Source organism: Platichthys flesus, chromosome 22, assembly GCF_949316205.1.
Source record: "Platichthys flesus chromosome 22, fPlaFle2.1, whole genome shotgun sequence".
In the NCBI taxonomy this organism is placed as follows: Eukaryota; Metazoa; Chordata; class Actinopteri; order Pleuronectiformes; family Pleuronectidae; genus Platichthys; species Platichthys flesus.
In genome coordinates this window covers 8,002,681-8,024,867 of record NC_084966.1, presented here as the reverse complement: position 1 = coordinate 8,024,867, position 22,187 = coordinate 8,002,681, and the positions used below count along the sequence as shown (strand labels likewise).

Genomic DNA, 22,187 nt, shown 5'->3' with positions numbered 1-22,187 from the left:
TATATGACGTTACTATACTAGAGAGGCGGTGGTCTAGTGGCAGAAACTTGGACTATGGGCAGAAAAGGTCTCTGCTTCGTCTCTGGTTCAACTCCAGGGAGAGACAACAAAAGACGAACCTGGATTGATCTGTCCAAAAATCCAAGAGAATTCTCCCTACCCTGTCTAGTGCCCCTGAGCAAGGCACCTTACTCCCCCAACATCTGCTCCCCGGGCGCTGTACATGGCTGCTCACTGCTCTGTGTGTCCTGCACCAGATGGGTCAAATGCAGAGGATAAATTGACCTACCATTGCATGAGTGTGTTGTGCATGTCTGTGCATGTGTTTGGTATAAATAAACGAATCTTTATCTTAATCTTAATTTGGCCTTTTACGAGCAAACAGTGAGTCGAACTGCACCAGAGCTGAACTTTATCGGTGATGTCTGTGCCTCCTGCTCTAACAACTGCCGAGTCTTTCTTGTGCCGGATCTGACACTGTCATGTGGCTTAATCCAACGTTTACAAGTGTAATCATCATTATACCTCTAATTAATGTAATTAAGTGTGAGTAAGTTTATTAGTAAATGCTAGGAGTGGAGGATACACACGTTGGGTTTTGAGAAAAACGCACAAAATTCCATTTAAATGCACAAATCCAACTAAAACAAACCCAACTCTTCCTCCCCCACCGAACCTGGAAGGATGAATTAATTCTGTATTTGTTATCTCTCGGCGCACAAATGCATCTCGGCTCTTTCTCATTTAGAGTCAAAATGTTTTAGATAATGAGTTTTAATAATGTTCCCTGCAGAGAGCTTCTTTTTTTTTTTTTGCAGCGTGGTTGATAAATGAGACGTTTCCCATTTAATATTTGCATGATGAAGGGCATCTGGGGCAAAACTGCAGATAAGGCAGCGGGGGGAGAACTGGTTCAGGCCGGTCTCTGCAGCACCAACACTTTTTGAATGGGAGCCGGATGGTTTCGAGTGTGTATCCGCGTTATTGAGTGGAAGTGTCTGTTTACATCCGTATTTTCTGATACCAGAAGTCATTACATGCTTTAATAGATGCGGGTGATCAGCCGAAGTGCTCCTCATCTTCCTCTCTGCAGAAATCCTCTGAACAAGTCATTTGGTCTCATTAGGGAGGCTGTAAAGATTTTTTGGTTTATTTTTTTTCCCTCGACGAAGTGAAGTTTCAATCGGCTGAGATAATTTTCCGCTTGTTCCCGCCGCAGCTTGTTTTTGACTCGAGACAAAAACATAATCAGAAAGATTCTCGCACCGTTATCGAGAAGGCAGATGATTTATTTCAGAAACAACTTATCGCTGATTGGAGAAGCTGCTTGACTTATTCAAGTAAAATGGGCTTTTAGGACTTCATTGTTGCCTTAACAACTCATCAGTTGTTTTGTTTGCGCCGGAGTTATAGATATAGACGTCTGTGGCAAGACAATGATTCTCATAAATTGAAATGTCAGGCTTGTTCTGGCGTTTTTAGATGTCATTACCATTCTGTATAATAACATTGTACTCAACAATAGTTTTTAAAGATGGTCTTGTATTCAGAGCGCTGGGATCTGCCTCTTGTCAAGGACGGATTGGGGACATTTTGAAAACAGCCTTTGTGGACTTTTGAATAAAGTTTGTCAGCAGGATTAATTAAAAACAATGGATATCCATGAAAACTGATTTTAATTTTAACATTTTGCCGACTGAAAAGTTTTGGATTCCTGCAAAAAAATGACCATGAACCTGTTTGTGCAATTGACTATAATGTGCAACTATATCAATGTACATACATCCAAAGGGGTTAAACAGATTCATCAACTCTAGGAAAGGATCCCCCCCCCAGTGTAGGTCTTTGCCGGTATTGAAATTGCCTCTCATCAGATCAACCCCCCCCCCCCCTTCCCCCTGGCGGGCGGTGTTAAGAGCCTGCAGTACGGTCGTCCCTTTTTTTCAATTCACTTCCCTGTTCGTTTTAGGATTTAATGCTATGCTACACTGCCAGCGCCCTGTTAAGGATTTTCGTGTTGTGTGTGTGTGTGATGGTTGGTTCGGGGGGGTCCATGATTCGTATGACTACCTCAGTGCCCTTGACATGCATGGTGTTCCAGGGGCTTTGCCCTAGAGCACCCTTATCAGTAGGGGGGGGGGGGGGCAGAGGGGGTCTGGTGTGTGTGTGGCCCCTCAAACCTCACGCTTTCCAGGACATGTTGTGGCGCTTGCTCTGCGTCAATAGTGAATCACAAGAAGCCGGACTGGCATCCCCCGCCCACCCCCCACCCCCCCACCAGACCAATATCTATATTTACTTAAAAGTAAAGCTCGGGCGCACGCGGAGGCGGTTACGCTCTAAAACTTCACCAAAGTCAGTTTTTGTGTGTTATCATCAAGGCAACAAAAACAAAAATAGGCCACAGGGCACATGCGGCCGCCATGCCAGACCTGGAGAGTAGGACTGCGGTGAATAAATGATCGTGGCCTAGACTGTCAGCACCAAAGTCATGCTTCAGCTCTGTGTTCAAACCCCGTGGTATAGCCTTCATCGCCTCTCCCACATGAGTTGGAATCTTTGACAGCTTCTTTCCTCACTCGCTCCTTCCCGATTCTTCCCGTCTCACTTTTATTTCTTCTCTCCTCTTTTTACCCTCCCTCCCTTCGTCCTCGGCCGGGCCCCGCAGTCCAGCCTCACATCACCCAGCTGAAAAACGTGACAGCCGTGGAGGGCAGCGCCGCCATGATCTCCTGCGTGGCCGAGGGCGAGCCTCTGCCCGACATCTCCTGGAGGAGGGCCAGCGACGGCCATACCTTCGTGGAAGGGGACAAGGTAGAAACTGCCAGAGCCTCCATCTGGCTCTGTGTGTGTGTGTGTGAGTGTGTGTCTGTGTTTGTGTGTGCGCCCATCATTCTAAAGCATGTGTTCGGCTGATGAGCTTTGGCACATGGAACATAATTTATACAGATATTATGCAGCTTATTATGTTCATATATGCTTCAGAATATACTTAAAAAAGCACATATAGACAGCATTTACCTGACTAATATATTTATGAGTAATAACTAACTTTGCATATGAACTGTCATACTTACAGGAAAGTTTGTTTGTACAAAAATTTGTAATATTACTCACAAGTACACTTGCTATGACCTGGATGAGTGAGAGTCTTCACTGCAACATTTGTTTCATGTGCTTGTGTGAGAGTTCTCTGCAACTGTGGTTTCAGAAAGAAAGAAACGTGTAAATTAATAAGTACAAAATATTTTCACACCCCCCCGACACACACACACACACCTCTCTGACGTTGGAACAGGGATAGGTCGTTATATTTCTACCCACTTGAGTTATTTGCCATCGTCCCTGTATTTTAGCCGGCTGTGTTTCTCAAAGTATTCACAGTATCCCTCTGAATGTGACATTACTGCAATGCAATACTTTCTAGTAAAATGTCACCTTCAAAAGGAACTTTAAAATCTAACCTTGTCGGATGACGTCCTTGAGTGTCACGAATGAGGATTTTAAAGTTTTTGATCCAAAAAATATGAAATGGTAAAAAATACAACTCAGGGAAAAATGGAGCTATATGGCTCAGAAATAGAAATACACGAATAATGTTTTTTTCTTTCTTCCGGCCCCATGGTGACCATTAAAATGTCACTATCATTTATCCGCATATACACAGTATTTGTGTGAAGTATGGTTGAGTCCTAAAATAAATGGGCAGCATGAGCAGGTCATTACTTGTATATGTCCTCATCAAAATAAAGGCTGACATGATCACTCCCATCTGCCAAACACGAAACGGTGCAACGCGAGGCATTTGCTGCAAACAGTGCTGCTCAGGTCCAAAGACAAATACTAACAATAGTCAAATTCAAAAGTCAATGCTGGATCCCCTTTGCTCCGCCATGCTACAATTGACACGTGACTTGGCTTCAAAGACTTTTTATAATTTCAAAGCTGCTCATAAACCACCTTTGCATTGATCCATGTGTTATTGCGTACAGGCGGAATGAAGGGAAATCAGCACACATATTTATTCTGATTAGCGCTCGGCACAGAGAAGCTGCAGGAGCCTTGATGTTTTCAGGGCAAACACGAATCCTTTCAATGTACACTCTAATTTGTCGCTCTGTTTGACTTTGACTTTTTGTTTAATCCGACAAAAGAACCTGAGACGATAATAAGCCTCGGTTGTGCGTGTTTTGTTTTTTTTTCCCTTCTCCCAACATCCATTATTCACTTTGTCCACAAGACGAGCCTTCGCGAATCAAAAGGCAGAATGAGCCGCAGCCGCGTTTTTCTGGGAAGGTAATTACTCTTGAATTAGCTGCCATCAACGTCGGAAGCACGCGCTGCCCTTCCATCACGGCCTCAAAGCTGAAGCTTTCTCAGAAGGAGTAAGAGAAATAAAATGAAGAACAATGATGGCTGCCGTTGTTTTGCTCGGGCGGGGGGGGGGAAAGGTCAACTCGGAGATAAATGAATGTGTGCATTTGCTCGAGCCGCTCGGGTTGATGAATCACGGCCCAAAAAATGAGAGAAAGTGCTTCTCTTCCCCCCCCGCTGCAAATGCAATTATGGAAATGCGTAGTGCAAACCAACACACACCTAAACATGCGCGGAGGCAAACGCGGCCCGTGCAGCGCCGGGCGTGATGGATGGCCCCAGTCATTGGACTTTAAAGCGGGATGTTCCTCTCTCAATTTGCCCCCCCCCCCAATCTGCATATCCACACGCTGCCTCTCTTGTTGAGACGTTAAGCTACAATGGGCTCCCTTTGACTCGCCACATAACGCTGCTTCCATTCTCCCCATTCTTTGTCGGCTGACTCTGTGACCCCCCCCCCCCCGTCTACGAGGAACATAATAGAAGGCAGTTTTTGGAGTGTAATTATGAACTGAGGCAGGAGTTTGTCCATTGTTCCGCTCCTGTGGGTTTTGTTTTGATCCCGAGCAGGGTTGGAAAACCGGCGTGGCCTCTGTTCTATTCATCCGAAACATCCCAGGAGAGCTCGTGACTTTTAAAGAGACATATTCTGCTAATGCTCGGGTTCATAATTTGAGTTAGCGTTATTTCTTGTACAGGTTTTCATGCTCTAATGTTCAGAAACAACATCATACTGTTTATTGCTGCTGCTCCTATCTTCAGCCTCTGTCTGAAACGCTCGGTTTTAGCTCCCGTCTCTTTAAGCCCGCCCCTCTCAGACCTCATCGTTTTCGTAACAGGTAACGCAGTTCTCTCTTTCGCTGTTTAGTTTGTGTACCTGTCGCGGTTCCACATGGAAAACATGGGTTTCCTGGATCCGCCCATTCATTTTCAAATCTGCAATAAAATGGAATTGGTTCTTTCCTGACCCGTACCGCATCCTTCCATCAAATGTCATGGTGATCCGTCCTGTATTTTTGGACGTAAACCATCTAAATAACAGACAAACAATGTAAACAAATTATATCAACTGTATATAACCTACTAGAGGCAGGAAGTATAAAAAGGCATTTAATCCGTTCCAAAGAACCTTTGAACCTTTTCCTCAGATATTCAGGCGTCAAGCTTGTGTTGATTTGATCTCTCTTCAAAAGACATTTTGCACTTAAACCCTTGAGAAACCGACGCCCCACGCCCGCCGAGGTCATTGTTTTCTTTCCCGTTTGATACCTGGTCACAAAGGGCTGCCGCAAAACACAGAGGGAAACAGATCACACTCCCATTGAAACCACTCTGCACGCCCACGTTTGCCTTGGGACGTCGTAAAATGCCATTTTGTTGTCGCTGTGAGGATGAGGTGATACACTATTCATTAGAGTGGCGCAAATAAGAAAACCCAATGTTCTCAACCCATTCTGAACAGTTAGAATAAGCCCATTCTGGCCAGAATTGGACTTCCAGCCCTGTTGACATTTACAGCTGACATTTGTCATATCTGAAAATTCCGCCAGCGTTCAATTAACACAGCAACACAGGAAGGACAATCCCATTTGAGAGATTGCAGTTGCAATTTAGCTTCATATGCTCAATGTAAACCCCCCCCTGACGCTCTCATTTCGGAGGTCTTATGGATCAGATAGGGACTTCCTATATTTTTCTCGTTTCTTCTGCCCTACTACCTGCTGCTGCTTTCATCTCCCCTCCAGCTCCTGTATCCCCTCGGCTTCCGCGTCTCCTCGCCTTTTTATCCCGGCGCTCTCGCGTCGGTCGCCGCTCACGTGTGTGTTTACAGGAAGCGTGTGACCGCGCCGCCGCGGGGCGTGCGTGTGTTTCCAGGGGCGTGCACGCCAGCCGCTGTTGTGTTCACGTCTGGCCGCTTGCCTCGTTGTTCCACCGAGGCGCATATCAAACAGGCCGTGCTTCAGGGACCGAGTTTGCCTCCAGACACAGACCCTGTTGGGGGAGGAGGGGGAGGAGGAGGAGGTGGGAGGAAGTGTGGGAGTGGGGGTGGCGTGTCATTTCCTGACTCGGAAGTTCCCTCCTGGAAGATTTCCTCTTCTCCTCCTCCTCTCCTCCTCCTCCTCCTCCTCCTCCTCCTCCTCCTCCTCTCTCATCCACCCCCCCACCCACCCACCCATCTCCGGCATTCCTATTCAGCTCACACGCGCGCACACTCTCAATCCCCATTGACCTCAGCCGGTGACGCAAACAAGCAGAGGATGCGGCGGGCGACACAAAAGGGGGGATCCAGGGCCGAGCCTTTCAAAAAGCCGCCTCACCTCATTGGCCGGTAGTATTGAGGCGATAAGAGCAAAGATAAGCCATTCTTTACGGGATAATGCCCGAGCAGTGGAAGAGCGACTGCATAAAGAGCATGTGATTCACAAGAGGGGGCTTCACGGCCAAGGCTTATGAGGCTTAGACACATAATGACTGTTAGCAGAGGCAGGTGGGTGTTTTTTTGTTTTTTTTGTTATACTCTCTGTTGCTAGTTCTCAAAAATCCCATAGCTGTGATTAAGTGTGATACGAAACAACAAACACAACGTGGTAATTAACCAGCCTGAGAGGGGCTGGTAGGCGGATTTCATTACCTCTGGACAGAACCAGGCCCTGGAGAGTGGCGCTGATCTCCTCCACTCATTCTCCGAGAGAGGAATTTGTCCGGGTGTATCGGCTGCCCGCTCGTGATTCTGATTCAGATGTTGTTTGCATTTTCACGCGTAGGAAAACCAGGGTGATTACAGCAACTCCGCCATGACGTGAACACAGCTTCACCCCGAAACTCTAAAGCAGCTAAATATACTCGCCAGGAAATTGTGTTTTTTCCGAATTCCCGCGGCGCCACTTTCACGCTTGCAACGATTGTGGCGTGAATAGGGTCGTTGGCAGGAATATTAATAGCAACAATGACACAAGTTCACACAAAATACAATATTGCAGATCACGGCTGCAACTCCAAAAACCTCCCTAACGCACTGTGGGGTATCCCTCTGCTGAATAGGCTTACTGTGAGCCTGATTTGACTCTCAGCCTCAGCATTTTTTATTTAGCTTCTTCCTCTTCCTTTTTTTTTCTAATTCCTTTACAGGGGAACAAACCCATTTGAGTGCAATCCTACATTACACTCTCGGGCCTCGAGCTAAATAATTATATTCTATTTTTACCCCACTAAAAGCTGTTTCTCTAAGTTGACTTAATTGTCTCATTTGGAGGCAACAGTGTGGGGAATTTAAACTTGTGGTGCAAATGGATGTGTTTGTGACGTTCACCCTTGGACATACAGTGTGTAACACAAAGCTCCTGTGCTGTGTGTGGATTTGTGTGTGCGCTCGTGCAACATGTACAGTGCGTGTCTGCAGGCTGACCCATAATATTTTACCTGTCCACAGCGACTAGCTACACATGTGACAGTGTTGTGTGCTTGCGTTGTCTTTGAGAACATAATCATTTGGCATTTTTTGTTCTTGAAGTTTAATCAAAATTCCAATTTCAATTATTTTGTAAATAGCATGTGGTAGATTGAATAGTTACATTCATATGCAGCAAGTGGTGGTTTTAAAACTACAGGACGGCATTTTAGTCTGGATGAGCAAGAACTGAGACGTTGAGGACTCAGCTCCCTGATTGGTTCTTATTAACTACGACTCGACAGTTCCTCCTCGATCCTTTTCCATAGTATTTACTGTAGTAACACTCTGGATTATTACTGATACAGAGCCAAAACACTTCTGTGCAAGGCGTTTAAAATGTCGTTTAAGGTGTCAAACAACATCTCACCACGGTGTCCTCATTGCATCATGTTTGTCGTCTCATTTACTGCAAAGGTTTCTCTGCAGAGAGCAAGTTGTACTTCCAGTGATGGGAGGGAACGTTGCGTTGTTTGATGTAGTCGAACTCAGTGACTCTGACCTCCAAATCTTCTTCCAATCCTAGGAGAAAAAAAAAAGGAAAAAAGAAAGAGAAACCCTGCCGCAGTCTCGCAGCTCTCAGATCCATCAACCCCCGAGTCCACAGACAGCTCGGCTGAAAAGTCGTTTCTCGGGGGGTGACGGAGGGTATCTGTTAGGTAACCGTCTGGAGGCTACAGCTGGATGCCGTCTGCAGCAGGGGATGCTCCCGGGGTGTTTTTTCTCATTACGAGTGAATGTCGATTGCCGGAATGATAGCCTCGTCTGCTGTAATTGACCCGTTGCTTCGAATTGATGCCATCTGTCTTCATACAGATGTAATGACCTTGTAATAAATCGACAGGGTTTTTCTTTTCTTTTTTTTCTTTTTTTTTTCCGCATGAACCCCCGACTCTGTGTGACAAGTGACAGTTGCTTGCCAAAGGGGGGGGGGGAAGGGGTTCAGGATGGATCAAGGGGCTGTCTTTCAGTCCAGGCTACAAAGTTGGATCAGGAACTTTACTCGGTGGACTCAATTAATCATTTCTCCCGCGTTATAAGATCACAGATATCAAAGTTTGCTCCTCCTTTAAATATAACATCTAAAATAAAGGTGCTTTGTGTCTTCAGAGGCAGGACGGGCGCTTCGAGGTCCGCGGCCGCCACGGCAAGTCGGTGCTGACGATCAGCGGCGTGCGGCTCGCCGACCTGGGCCGCTTCGACTGCGAGGCGCTCAGCCGGATCGGAGGGCATCAGAAGAGCATGTTCCTGGACATCGAGTGTGAGTATCAGGGTTGTGCGCCCCCCGTTTGTGTGTGTGTGTGAGACAGTCCTGCTCATTACAGTACACACACTTTAGCGTCAGAACAGAGCGTTCTGCTTGTTTAACTAAGTCAATTTGAAAAGAGGAACGAAACAGTTTAAAAGTTGGAACCTTGTTTTTACATTAAACATACCCATAAATAGCAAAAAATGCATCCGGGCACAGAAGAGCTCAGTGAGAAGATCTTTTTTTCAGCCTCACTGTAATTTACCATTGTATTGATCTTGTGTTGTGATCCATAAAGTTGCTGTTTCTTTGACTTTGTGTCAGTTCTTTTTTTCATGCAGTTGCTTTGTTGTATTTCGGCAAATTGACTACCACTGTTGGAGCCCCAGGTCACTTGACATCGCCTCACCTACTCCTCCACTCCCTGCAGATAGATATATATGGTATCATATTCCTAATGTGAAAATGAAACGCATTTAAGTGAACTCCTTGCAGACATGCATGTACGAGGTTCAAAAGTTCACCCAGTCTGGGTTTTTTTTTTGAAGATCATTATATTTCTATAAACATAAAGCCCCCCCCCCCCCCCCCCCCCCACCCTGAAGCCCTGCGCCCACTGCACCACACACACAGCCTCCAGGAGGGTTAGTTAATAAGAGGATATCCCGCTTAGCCTTTCACCCCTGGAGCTACAGCTCTCCTACTTCCCAGTGAGCACAACCATTCCTCAGTGCTGGTTGTTGGGGGGGTTATTTGGGACGGACTATCCCCTGCCTAATGAGCTCTGGAGCAGAGATCTCCATTTTGTCCTCGGAACGATCGTGCTCATTACGAGAGTGGGTTCTGCTTCGCCTGGACGAGACCGGGGACAGTAAAAAAAAATATACATTTCTCCGGGAGCAGCGTTTTCCACCTTGAAGCTCTGAGGAAGAACAAAGAGAGGGCAGACAAACAAACCTCCAGAGACACAGTGAAGGGTGAAAGAAGCAAAAAAGTGACTCCTGAGTCTCTGCTGTCATTTAGAAACCAATTTTTCTCTTCCTCGGGCTGAGGTGTCTTTGGGGTTCACGGATCCCCTTTAAAAGCCGTTTTTTTTTTTTTTTTTTGCATAGCTCTTGAAAAGTTGACATGTTGGGAAAGAAAGTTAGACGGCATCCTCATAAAGAAATTGACAACAAATCTCATATGCCGCCACCAGCTCCCCAACCATAAGGCGAAGACGCCGTCATTAAACCGTAAACAGTTGACAACTCGGTCTCCGTCTGCAGAGAGACACAGGCTGTAAGTGTGTGTTTGTGTGCGTGCGCGTGCGTGTGCTTGTGTGTGTGGGTGTGCGTGGGGGCTGAGCCAGCCATCGCTACTGAACTAATGAACTCATTTACTAAGTCACTGCAGGCTGCAGGGGGATAACACGTCCTCGGCTGTGACAGAGAGCCGGGCATCAATCTCTTTAATGGAATCCTGCAAGCAAACATAAAACAACCATAATGCCTCTCTCCGACTGAGCCGGGCAAGACTGGGCCGGGAGAAAATCCACACGACGGCTCGCCACGCCGATCGTCCATTACTGCCCTTCCTATTTGCCGGGCCAAATGAGCTTCTGTTTGCATTTATTTTTATTTCTTGCGGAGATGATCGTAATGGAGATCTCCCCCCCCCCCCCGTCCCCCCCGCCCACCCCCCCACCCCCCCAGCGTGAGGCGGCCTCAATTAAATTTTAGTTTCTCTTTTTAAAATTGCACGGAGAGTTTGGGAACTGTTAATGAAATGCTTTTTTTTTTGTCTTTCTCTCCTTTTGAGGAATTTTCCGGGTTGGGCCTCAGCGAGTCATTTTTTATGTCTTTCATGATTCAACACAGCTCCACCTTTGATAAGAGGGTTTCACTCCTTGCCACAATTAGTTTGTATAATGCAGGTCTTGTTTTAGCCCTAATTCCCATAAATGAAAATATCTCTTTTTTTTCTTTATGCGGCAGATATACCAAAGTTCCTGACCAATCACACCATCTTCTACTCGTGGGAGGGGAACCCGGTGAACATCAGCTGTGACGTGATGTCCAACCCTCCCGCCACCATGCTGTGGAGGCGGGAACGCCTCACCATCTCCGCGGAGGCCACCGCCAACACGCGGGTGCACAGCGCGGAGGGCAAGTCTGTGCTGGAGGTGGGTGCGCGCCCCTCGGATCAAAGCTGAAACTGGGATATTGAGCTGTTTACCAGCAAGTACACAACATGAGAGAACGCTGGCAGTACCTGATCGATCCCGGTGACGGACAGGGAATTGATCGGCGGCAACAGCTCCTTAAATGAGGGACGGGATGAGATTTGTCTTTATCGTCTCTCTCAGGAGTATTTGACTTTTGATTGGAGGGAATAAAAGGAACACAGGCGTCGCAGCAGGGCACAGTTTGTTTTTACATTGTTAATTCTCCTTAGTAAGTGAAAGACGTTATTATTATTTTGCTTTTAAACCACCTCAAAACCCTTTAGAATACATTTTAATATAAATACACTATAGAACATAGGATATTAAAGCAGAGTATATAGATATAGAGAGTATGTGTACTCAGTTAGCACATAGTAACATTGCACTGTTCTCTTAGAGTTCTCTTATAGTTTAATAAATGCTTGCTAAGAGGTTTTAAGGCCCAGAAGCAGTAAAAGGTGGTGATCCAGGTGAAATGAGACACTTCTGACACTAGGTCCTCTAAATTATTAGTTTCTATCCCCTGTCATATCGCTCATTGTCATTTGTGCTATTGTAAATGTCAAACAATAACTAGGATTGATGCTTCAAACAGATCTCTACCTGCATTGATTCAGACGGGAAGCAGAAATGTCAGATGCAGTATCTCCCAGTATCTCTTGAGGGAGGCACGGTGATGTCTGGCTTTTCCTCGTCTATCCTCCCGCATTTCAAAAACATGCCGATTGGGGCTCGATCGATTGAAGGCTCAGCGTGAATGGTTGTTTGTTTCCGTATGTTTCTCCTGGGAGGTGCCGGTGAGCTGTTCAGGGTCTTCCCCTCCTTCAGCTGGAATTAGGTCCAGCTCCCTGCAAGGATTAATGTATAAGCAGTATCTCTGCGCCTGGACAAAACTGTTTATTTTGGGAAATCATTGAATGATTTTAGATTTAATTTCTCACTTTCTGGTTCCAGGTGACTCCGATGTCCGACAGGGACTTTGGCCGCTACAACTGCACGGCCAGGAACAACATTGGAGTTCGATACCAGGAGTTCATCCTGGCGCAGGCAGGTGGGTCCCCCCCCCCCCCCGCACTCCTCTACCTGAGCGGAGTCAAGATTGTGCACAGTCAGGGAGCCCAGACTTTTAGAAACACACTAACTCCAACAGCCCGACTACTCTGTAACCCTCCACCTCTCTACTAATGGAAATGGCCTTATTTGCAATTCTCGGGGAATATAAATGTCACGACAACTCGCCACCCCTATTCAGGCTAGCCTCATCTGAAATAGTGCCAGCTGATTTACCATACCCCTCGCTATTTTCTGAAGTAGCCCCCTTATTTACGGTAGCGCGGGCTAATACACAATAGTGCAGTCCAATTATCTTTAGTGCAGATTGAATTGCTCCGGCTAAGGAGAAAAGTGGTGAGCAAAAAGCTGACCTAATATGTTGTCTTGCAGAAAACAATGTGTTCAGGAAGTTGTCTGAGTCTTTCAATTCTGCACACACACACACACACACACACACACACACACAGAGGGACACGCACGTACACACACTCGTGCCGCTGTTGAAGTTTGAACCATTAGCAGAGACGTGCAGGGTGGATGATCCCAGGAGGTGGCTGAGCACTCGTCACCTTTTAAATAAGGCCACAAGCAAATGTGCGAACAACACACACAAGATGCTCTGAAAGGAAATAGAAAAAAAGCAGTTAACACGTTGGTTTAGGGGTGAAAAACTCCAAGGACGCATGAGAGATGCGGCTGAGTGATGGACCTCCTCACCTCAAAATGAATTTGTTCTAACTGTGTGTTAAATTGCCTTCAGGGCCGAGAGTTATTACAGCAATAAGGTCTGTCTTTAGTTTGATTACGGCGATGACAGTGATGTAATGGGCGGGAGGCACAGGAGGTTCTGTCCGCTGCGTTTACACTTTAGCTTTGTTTAAAAGTACTACGAGTGTTATTGCGGTGTATTACAGTGCTGTCCTAGTTTTGTGATTTTTCAGATCCGGAAACGGAGCAGGCGACCCCTAAGTGTGAACCATTCAACGTGAATAAAACACACACGCCGCCCCCCTCTTGTCGTTTCAGACGTGCCATCGAATCCGTACTCCGTGCGCCTCTCGGCCGTCTCCCAGCGGCTGGCCACCGTCACCTTCATGAAGCCCGACTCGCACGGCGGCGTGCCCATCAGCTACTACCTGGTGCAGTACAAGGAGACGGGCTCGCAGGAATGGAGGGACCTGAAGTCGCACAGTGTTCAGAGTGAGTGGCGTTTCTTTTTCCCCTAAAATGAAAAGGTATAATCCGGAGGTGAATAAAAAGCAGTCGTCGGTTTCCAGCTCCGTTCAACCGCAGGGGTCAGATCGATAAGAAGCTCTCACGTGTCGCCCGGCTCATTTCACGGGCAAAACCAGTTCCCCTGTGGTTCGCTATCATAACAACACCCTGCTGTTATCCTCACACGTACCAGCCCCTTTTTATCCTCACACGTATCAGCCCCTTTTTATCCTCACACGTACCAGCCCCTTTTTATCCTCGGGGTCAAGGGTCCCAAGAAGGGCTTCTGATTGGACGGTGGGAATGGACTTGGGAGAGACAGATGGCGGGGACTGTGCACGGGAATTTGAAGAAGACAGTTTGATGACCCAAATATTCCACCTGTATCATGATTATGATTTAATGTTTATCCGGACGTCCCCCTTTTAAATTAGGAACAGCCATTAAATCCGAAAGAAATAAAATGACGTGGGTCATTTATTAAGAGACCTTAACGATAAAATGACGTCTGATTGACCCTAAAGCGAAGAGGTGGTTAAAATCAGTGGTCAGTCGCAGTGAGGGAGAGATAAATCACCTACTTTCTGCCCCACGGGACATAAACTCACACCATGGTATCAAATATAAGTCACTGTCAGAGACCTTATTAGATGTTAACAGTCCACTGGTCCCAGAAATATATGTTCTTGAACTGATGGTACAGTCTCGGTTTTCACACCTTCCCCACTGACTTCCATTCAGCTCTGTGAGGCTTGAAAATCAAATCGTTGTTCAGAAAAGTGGGACTGAAAACCTTTGTAAAAGGTGAAATTGCTCAGAAAATAGGTTCTCATTATCATATCATTATAGCTAAGGGTGGGGGGGGGGGTTTAAAAAATGTAGGCAATTTGCCCTCTCTCTTGTTTAACATCACAATTCATGGTAATGTTTTTTTGCATCTCAGAGGTTATTGAAGAGCGTGTCAAAAGTTTAAGTATAAATAACTATGATTCTTTATGCTCTGTGCTATTTAAGTGATTAATGATGAGTTCAAGGACCCGGCAGTGATCGGATCTTGTCATAAACCTATTAAAGAAATACAAATAATTTAAAAAGGGAAATAACATATTCCAGTTTTGTGACGTTAAACCAGAATTTTTTGAGGCGCGCACCCCTCTTCCTCCTCCTCCTCCTCTTCCTCCTCCTCTTCCTGTTAGACTTTTACTACTCCAAATTGTTTTTTTCTGAGCCTGCCGGTGGAAAAGTACACCATTAGGCGAAGGATGGATGGAAGGAAAGCGGAAGCCAGAGGATGAATGCTCGGGTGATAAGCAGGTCTGACAACCTAAGGGGCTTATCGCTAATATCCCTCATTTCAGAGTCGATTACAATACGGCGCTGGCGCTGAGGTGAATACTAACAAGCAGCTACTGTAGCACTAAGAGTATAAATTAGAAATAAACTTCACATGTCGAAGGAGAATGAGGTGCATGTTTAAAAAGAAGGGAAGGAAACATCGGGGAAAGAACCAAATAAACTTTAATTATACGTGTAATTTTGTTGTGATGTGTTTTTTATTTAAGATTTAGACTGAAATATTAAAACCATGAGCCAGACTAATTACCAACCAGTCGAGGGCCGTCATATAATCATCTGAGCCACTTCAGATACCCTCGGCAGAAAGTAATTCAGTATAATGGGAAGCCGGGACTCATTTGGTTTGAATGCTTTTGCCCAAATTGAAATGCCTACTTATAGCCTGGAAAGTAACCTAGCACACTGGCAAATTGCGGTATTTGTTTTTCAGTTGTGGGACTAAAGAACTGCGCAAGCACCTATTACCGTCCAAGTATTTAATTTGTGCAGAGCTGACAAAAACAACAACTTTCACTCAGGCACATTATGCCGCTGAGACTCTGCCCGGCTCCTCCTCATAGTGAAGGTTATGTAAATAGGCTTTACACTTTAAATAGGAATCTGGAATGTGGTCTGGTAATTAGATTTCATGTGTTCTTCAATAATCAATGTAGTTTCCAGGAGGAATTCCACGTATTAAACATGTATTTCAATGTTGCTATTGATCTCATATTCAGTATAATACACAGTGATCTTATCAGATTCATCCTTATATACATTGGGAATTTTATTGTAAAAGCAAAACTACAAAAGGAAATATTATCCTGCATTATTCTTTCATACTTGTTGTGGAGGTTTTGTGATGTAGACTGATGAATGCTCATAATGTCATAATAATTACCTGTAATATATCAAACCGATCCACTGGGGGTAAAAACACTTGCTTTCTGGCCCTAACGAAACCCTCTCATCTAATAGTTTGCTTCAATGGCTACATGAGTGATGGCTGCAGCGTATTTCCAGGTGACTTGAACTCTGGCCGTGTCTCTTCTCCAGCGACGGTGGTGCTGACGGTGCTGGAGCCCAACACGACGTACGAGGTCCGAGTGGCGGCCGTCAACGGCAAAGGTCAGGGGGAGTTCAGCCACACGGAGAGCTTCCAGACGCTGCCCATCCGTAAGTCGGACTCCCTCCTCTTCCCTTTCAAAATAAGAGCCTCTCATCTCCTCAGGATCCGATCAAATCTGTCCTAAAGGCCAATTGCCCATGAAATCCAGTCATAATCACTCCAATACAATGGGTTGGTAGCCGTTAGACTGAATTCATTGTAAATTATTTGCACATTTCAGGAGTCAACCAATGATTATGTGCTGTAGATTGATGAAAAACAATGTAACTTGTTATAGCGTTAGACAGTGGACACTATGGAAAGCTATGGAATCACATTTTTTACTAAAACATATCAAATATATTTACAAATATCCTGCAGAATCTTTTTTAAGCATCGACAGCTTGGTAAAATGAGGCCTATTTGCCGAGCTGTGAAACTCCAGCTTGTTTATATGCGAGATGGTTACAGCCTCATATTTCAGTAGATATGAATCCAAATTATTGGGCCTGTCAAATTTGTGTCTTGATATAAAACTGCAGCTTTGAAAAAAAAAAAAATTTATATTCACTGCCAGGGTTTTATGATGAGCGTTTTATTTATTCTGGCAATCTGGCACCGCTGAGTTGCAGTAAATCCAGGCAGAGCCGTAGAAACGTTGGTTTCCACCGGTGGATGCTATACAGCCGTGCAGCTACAGAGGATGAATGTTCAAAAAAAGACCCAATTAGCAAAATACAGGGAATAATAAGAGCCTCCAGTCCACATTAGTTATAGTCCAGACAGTGGGAGTTGCCTTGTAATATGAATTTAATTCAGCTTGAAACTATTTCTGTCCTTGTTCTGCGTCCTTATTTCATATCTCACCTTCCCACCTGCTCTCACACACACACGTTTGTTCTCTCAGGGGAGCCGAGTCCGCCGGCGGTCCACGGGCAGAGGGGAATGGGCAAGGCCTACCGGCTGGGGCTGGTCAAGCAGGACGACGGAGGGATGCCCATCGTGGAGTATATCGTCAAGTACAAGACGGTGAGTGAACGTGGCGTCGGCCGATGTGTCGTCAGAGTCCGACCGTAACAATGTCTGAGCTTAAAGATACACACAAACTGTTGATTCCCCTTCTGAATCCACATTACCTTAGCTACACATTAGTGGTAGATACAGGCTCCTCTCTCCTTGGCAGAGCTAATGACTCAAAGGCAAGAAAGTGAAAAGATGGCAAAATAATCACTTACAATATTCTATACTTCAATATATTTCGTCAAAAGATTTACTTCCTATGTCCTTTCCTGAGCCCTTTCCCTAAAACCTCGAAGGAAAAGGAAAGATGAGAAGGGGAACTCATAATGACGTCGGATTCCACTGCACTCACTCTAAACTACATTATCATTCAGCGGAAGGCGGCAGGTGCTTCGCAAGGAATCGTATCTCGTTTGCTTTTGCATGTGATTGCACGCTAAAGGAGATAAGAAAAGGAAGCACTGAAGCGCCTTTCATTAGCATTTATACAATGTGACCGGGTCCTATCGGTGCTGACGTACCTTCCCAAGCACAAAACACTAATTGACCGAAGTCTATGTTTGCTCACAAGTGCAGTTCCAAGCTGCTTCAGGAAATAGTGTTTAAAAATGTATATGTTTGGACCTTTTTAAAATAATTGATATTTATAAAGAAAATGAAGTCAAATGATGTGAAGGATAAAAAGAAGAATTCAATTTTGGAGAATGATTAAAGTCAGCACTTGGTTTTGGCTTTTGTTTAACACAACAGAAACTCAGGATGTGACAATGGAAATCCAATTTTCTCCCGCTATGTGTGTGTCTGTGTGTGTGTCTGTGTGTGTGTGTGCGTGTGTGTGTGTGATTCACGAGTTTGATATGTTCCCAGTGATTGAGTTGAGTGGGAGCGTGGGCGGCAACAAATGTATAATGCTCTGTTCGAGAATCCCTATTTTTCAATCCCCAGAATTCATGTTTTAAATGATAGTACACATACACTGTCTGAATTCACTCATCCGTTTAAGTAGTCTGATTTTTGTGTGTGTGTGTGTGTGTGTGTGTTTGTGTTTGTGTAAAAAAGCAAAACGCAGCTTAAACTCAGAGATAAGGCGAGCGAGCAGAATAGATGGCACTCGCACAAGAACTCTCCACAGGACTAAGTGGATTTCAGCTCGTCCAAATCTCCCATCTCCCCGATGCTAATGTGTCCAAGCAGGCATTTTGTCCGTCTTGTTGAGGATGTGACGGCGATTTAAAATAATACCGCCGCAGATGAAAACACGCCGCCGAGAAGGGGGGGTCAGGGAGTCTCGGCGAGGCTTTTGGAATGCCAACGGACGGAACGAAGGTGCTTGCTTCACAGCCCAGTAATCTCATGGCCTGGTTTGGCATCGGGAGCACACCACCCCTACATGACGGGGGGGGGGGGGGCCCAGTCAGATGAACCCTGAACAAAACGACTACGGAGCCATCATAGCTCCCTGACAATCCACATGATTGTTACATACACTAACGGCCGGGACCTTGACTTTTACAAAAGCCCCGTTTGCACTCAAACGCGACGAGCGCAAGCTGCCAAGTAGACAAGAATGTTAAGTGCACCGTGCTTTCAGGCTGCGGCTCTCAGCCGTCCTTTCCAATCCTCTGTTTGGTCTCAAGACGAGGTGGGCGGAAGGAGGAAATGGAAGGATGATGTAAAAAGGAGGAGGAAAAAAGACACGAAGGAATGGGCACGTACCAGAGAACTTTATGTGAACTTGATGAAAAACAAAGCATTAGTGTTTTCAACCTACACAAGAGAGTCTGTGACCAAATTTCTGATTATAGTAAGTCTCACAACCCCCAGATTAAAAACCACACGCTCTATCTCTACAAATCGAATCGGTGCTCTACATTTCATTCAGCAGACCATCTTTCACGTTCTCTTTTTTGTCGTTTTTTAACCCCGCGCTCCTCTTTTCCCTCCCGTCAGGATAAGGAGGAGCAGTGGATGACCAAGCTCGTTCCCGGAGCGAACGACTTCGCCATGCTTCAGCCGCTGCAGTGGAACACGAGATACGAAGTGGAAATCACGGCGCGCAACGTCAAGGGCCTGTCGGAGCCGACCTTCTATCAGTTCTTCATGCCACAGAAGCCCGATATTACAGGTAAGAAAAAAGCACGATAAAAGGCAAACCTTGTGTGTGGCTATTTGCCCTTTTTTCTTTTTAAAATACACCCCGTTTGTTTTTGCTTGCCTACTTCTAGTTGGCATTGAGGACCTTTTGAAAGCCCTCAGAGAATTGCTGGGGAACTTGTCGTGTTAAGCGGTGTGTGCTTAAGCCACTGGAAACAGTGACAGCGCTGGCGATAACAAAGGCAAGAGAGCAAGATGTTCCAGTCGAGATAAAGCGGAGGCCCGGAGCGCAGCAGGCCCCGTTGCCGCTGTACTTTCCAGACAAATGAGGCTGTTGTCGGTAGAGAAACTGGTGCTTGTTCCTCTCCTGCGGTGCACTGGCCTTTTTAAATGGGAGAGACCAGAAGGAAGCTCTTTGCTTAAAAGTGGTTTTCTGCAGTGGAATTCCATTGAAGCTGCGATAAAGCTCACGTTGTCGCCTCTTTCAGATGTGAAATCTGTCAAATGCCCCGTAAAGTTTGAGTTTGCCTCTCACTTATGACGAAATCAGCAGGAGATTGTGCGGCTCAGACTCGTTCGCTACAGTAAGAAAATCCTCTGAACATTCAGGCGAGGGGCGGTGCCTGTGTAGAACACGCAGGCCCTCGAATCTTGTCGTCTTTCCAAGTTTATCTTCATCCTCCTTCTCGACGTCGGTGGTTCCTCTTTTGTCACCCTGAGATATTTGTATTCTATTTGTAGTCTTTGGATTTTTCAGTTTTGTGTCCGTCACATTTTGAGAGTTCAGGACCACGGACAGCGATCAGTGAAAGGATTGTTGGACTGTAGCATTAGACTGGGATTGGGTTAGTGTTAGACAACGGTGCACAATCACAATGAGTCAGTCGATTAGTTGATTAACAGACAATTAGTCTGACATCAGATCAAACAATTGTGTCATTTATGAAGCAAAACTCAAAACTTTGATGCAAGCTTTTCAAATGTCAGAATTTGTTGGCTTTATATCAGAGTCAATTGTACTTTTTTTGTTTTGTTTACACTTTTGGACAAACAAAACAATATGACATAAATGGGAGTTTAGGATTTGAGAGCCTCTGATGTCATGGTTCCAGTCTCACCACAGAGACCGTATCCGGAGGCGGACCAAGACCCCGTCCAGTCCGCGCGTCCTCGGTGTTGATGTCCACACCAGGGATCCGTTCACACCTGTTCAAATAAACAGCGCAAATGGTGCAATCACACCAGGGTCCGCTTCAAAGAAACCCAACAGACCCCCGAGTGAAAACACCCCCCGGGCTGTGGATTTCTTCTTTCCCTCGCCTCTTTGCTTCTGTCGATTTATTTCCCGCGGTCCTCCCGCCGCGTTGTATTTTGCAATTCCGCCGCAGAACGCAGCTCAGACGGAGTGTGTCTGCACGGTCCGACGAGCTCCTTCCTCATTCGAAAGACCAACACATATAAACCAGCAAACAAACACAACCCCCCCCCCCCCCCCATTCCCCCCCTCGCTCTTGTGTCCCTCTGCTGAGACGATGTGGTTCTGCCCCATGAAAAGTGTTTGCTCGTCGGTGTCCCCGCCGCTCGTGGTGGAGTCTTGTACTTTCTCCAGCCCCCCCCTCCGGATATCACAACAAATGCCCGGTTGTGCAGGGGAGTGTCTCATTACTCCGGTCCTCCAGGACATTTGGATCAACGTGCGTGCACCCAGATGAACACGCGTGTGGGGAAATGCGAGCAGCGGCTCTTTGAAATGTGCAGCACTGCCTGGCTTTGAAGCGAGAACACACACTCGCTGTTGAAATAGAAATGTTCTGTGCACTTCCCCCCCTGCAGACCTCACACTCGCACAACAAACTAAAATATAGGCGGGCGGCTTCGGTGTTGTTTTTGCTCTCCTCTCCAAACCTGTTACTATATCCATTTGTGCTGTTTTGGATCGAGCAAGCGTTTGCCCCTGTCATTACTGCGCCGGCTAAATGGCCTGTGAGAGTGTGGGCTGCTTTTCAAATAGAAAACAAGACCGGGGGAACAGCAAGCTCGAGGCGGGTCACTTCGATTGGCTGTCCTCTCTTGTTAGCGAAACAGCGGTGCATCGTGGGGAAAGGGCCTGAGAGAGAGAGGGGGGTGGGGGGGAGCGAGAGGGGAGAAATCACTTTGCACTCTACCGAGGGTTGGCCAAACTTAAGATGGGTTTTCTACACTCGCACGTTTGAGCCAAATAGCTGCTGAGTCAGTGAATTCAAAGTTGCAAATGTAATTTAAAAAAAAAACTTACATAATACTCATACATAATTCTGTTGAAACACAGTTTTCATTGTTAATTTGAAATTCATCATTTCCTTTTACCATAAACCAGTCAACATCTGCATTTTGGCAACATGACATCTAAAAGAAGTCTTTACTTTGCAGCAGGCATTTTCAAAGTCTGACACTGTGGCCTTCTTCTCAGTTTCACTTAATATCTGGACACTTATGAGGTAAAGATTATCCGTTTTTATCCATAGCCTCTCAATTATTGAACAATGATGCATTCTATTGCTGTCTGAAATCATTTAGAAATCACCCAAAACATAGAAACGTGTGCCCTAGATTGTTTGTGTCTGTAAACTCTAATAATAAGACCTTAATACACATATTTAGTTTGGAGACGATTAGATGAACGGCTCTATAGATCTGCGAGTCACATCCATCCACACAGAGATATCTTGAATTATTAGATGGATGTACAGGAACCATTTAAGTCACACAATTGCGGTTGGTTCCAAATGTGTAGAAGTGCAACCCATAATCATAATAAAAATGGACCATAAAGGGGCAGACACATGTCTCCGCCCCTAATCTGACCAGTTCGGGACATTTGGCCACACTTTCTGACCCACATCACATCTTGTGTCGTCTCTCGCTGTGCACCGGGGAAAGAGCCACTTGGCATGCAGGAGCCGCCTCTGGCAGCCGTTAGCGGAGATGCCCCTGCAGCCGTCATGCTCTGCCTCCAGGAGGGACACTCGCTCTTGTGGCTGATGATCATACACTCTCCACCTCCAGGCAGGAAAAAGGAAACACAAATCCTAAATGGGTTTGAGGA

The 22,187-nt window shown here is 45.9% G+C and overlaps 1 protein-coding gene across 1 annotated transcript in view; it reads left to right on the top strand.

Annotated features, from left to right (window-relative positions):
* LOC133933204 (neural cell adhesion molecule 2-like) overlaps positions 1-22,187 on the top strand; it is a 231,797-nt gene that overhangs the window by 187,548 nt on the left and 22,062 nt on the right. Inside the window, 8 exon segments of the mRNA XM_062380147.1 lie at positions 2,669-2,814; positions 8,933-9,083; positions 11,048-11,235; positions 12,232-12,328; positions 13,357-13,530; positions 15,937-16,056; positions 16,896-17,017; positions 18,959-19,133. Of these exon segments, the coding sequence (XP_062236131.1) occupies positions 2,669-2,814; positions 8,933-9,083; positions 11,048-11,235; positions 12,232-12,328; positions 13,357-13,530; positions 15,937-16,056; positions 16,896-17,017; positions 18,959-19,133 (1,173 nt within the window).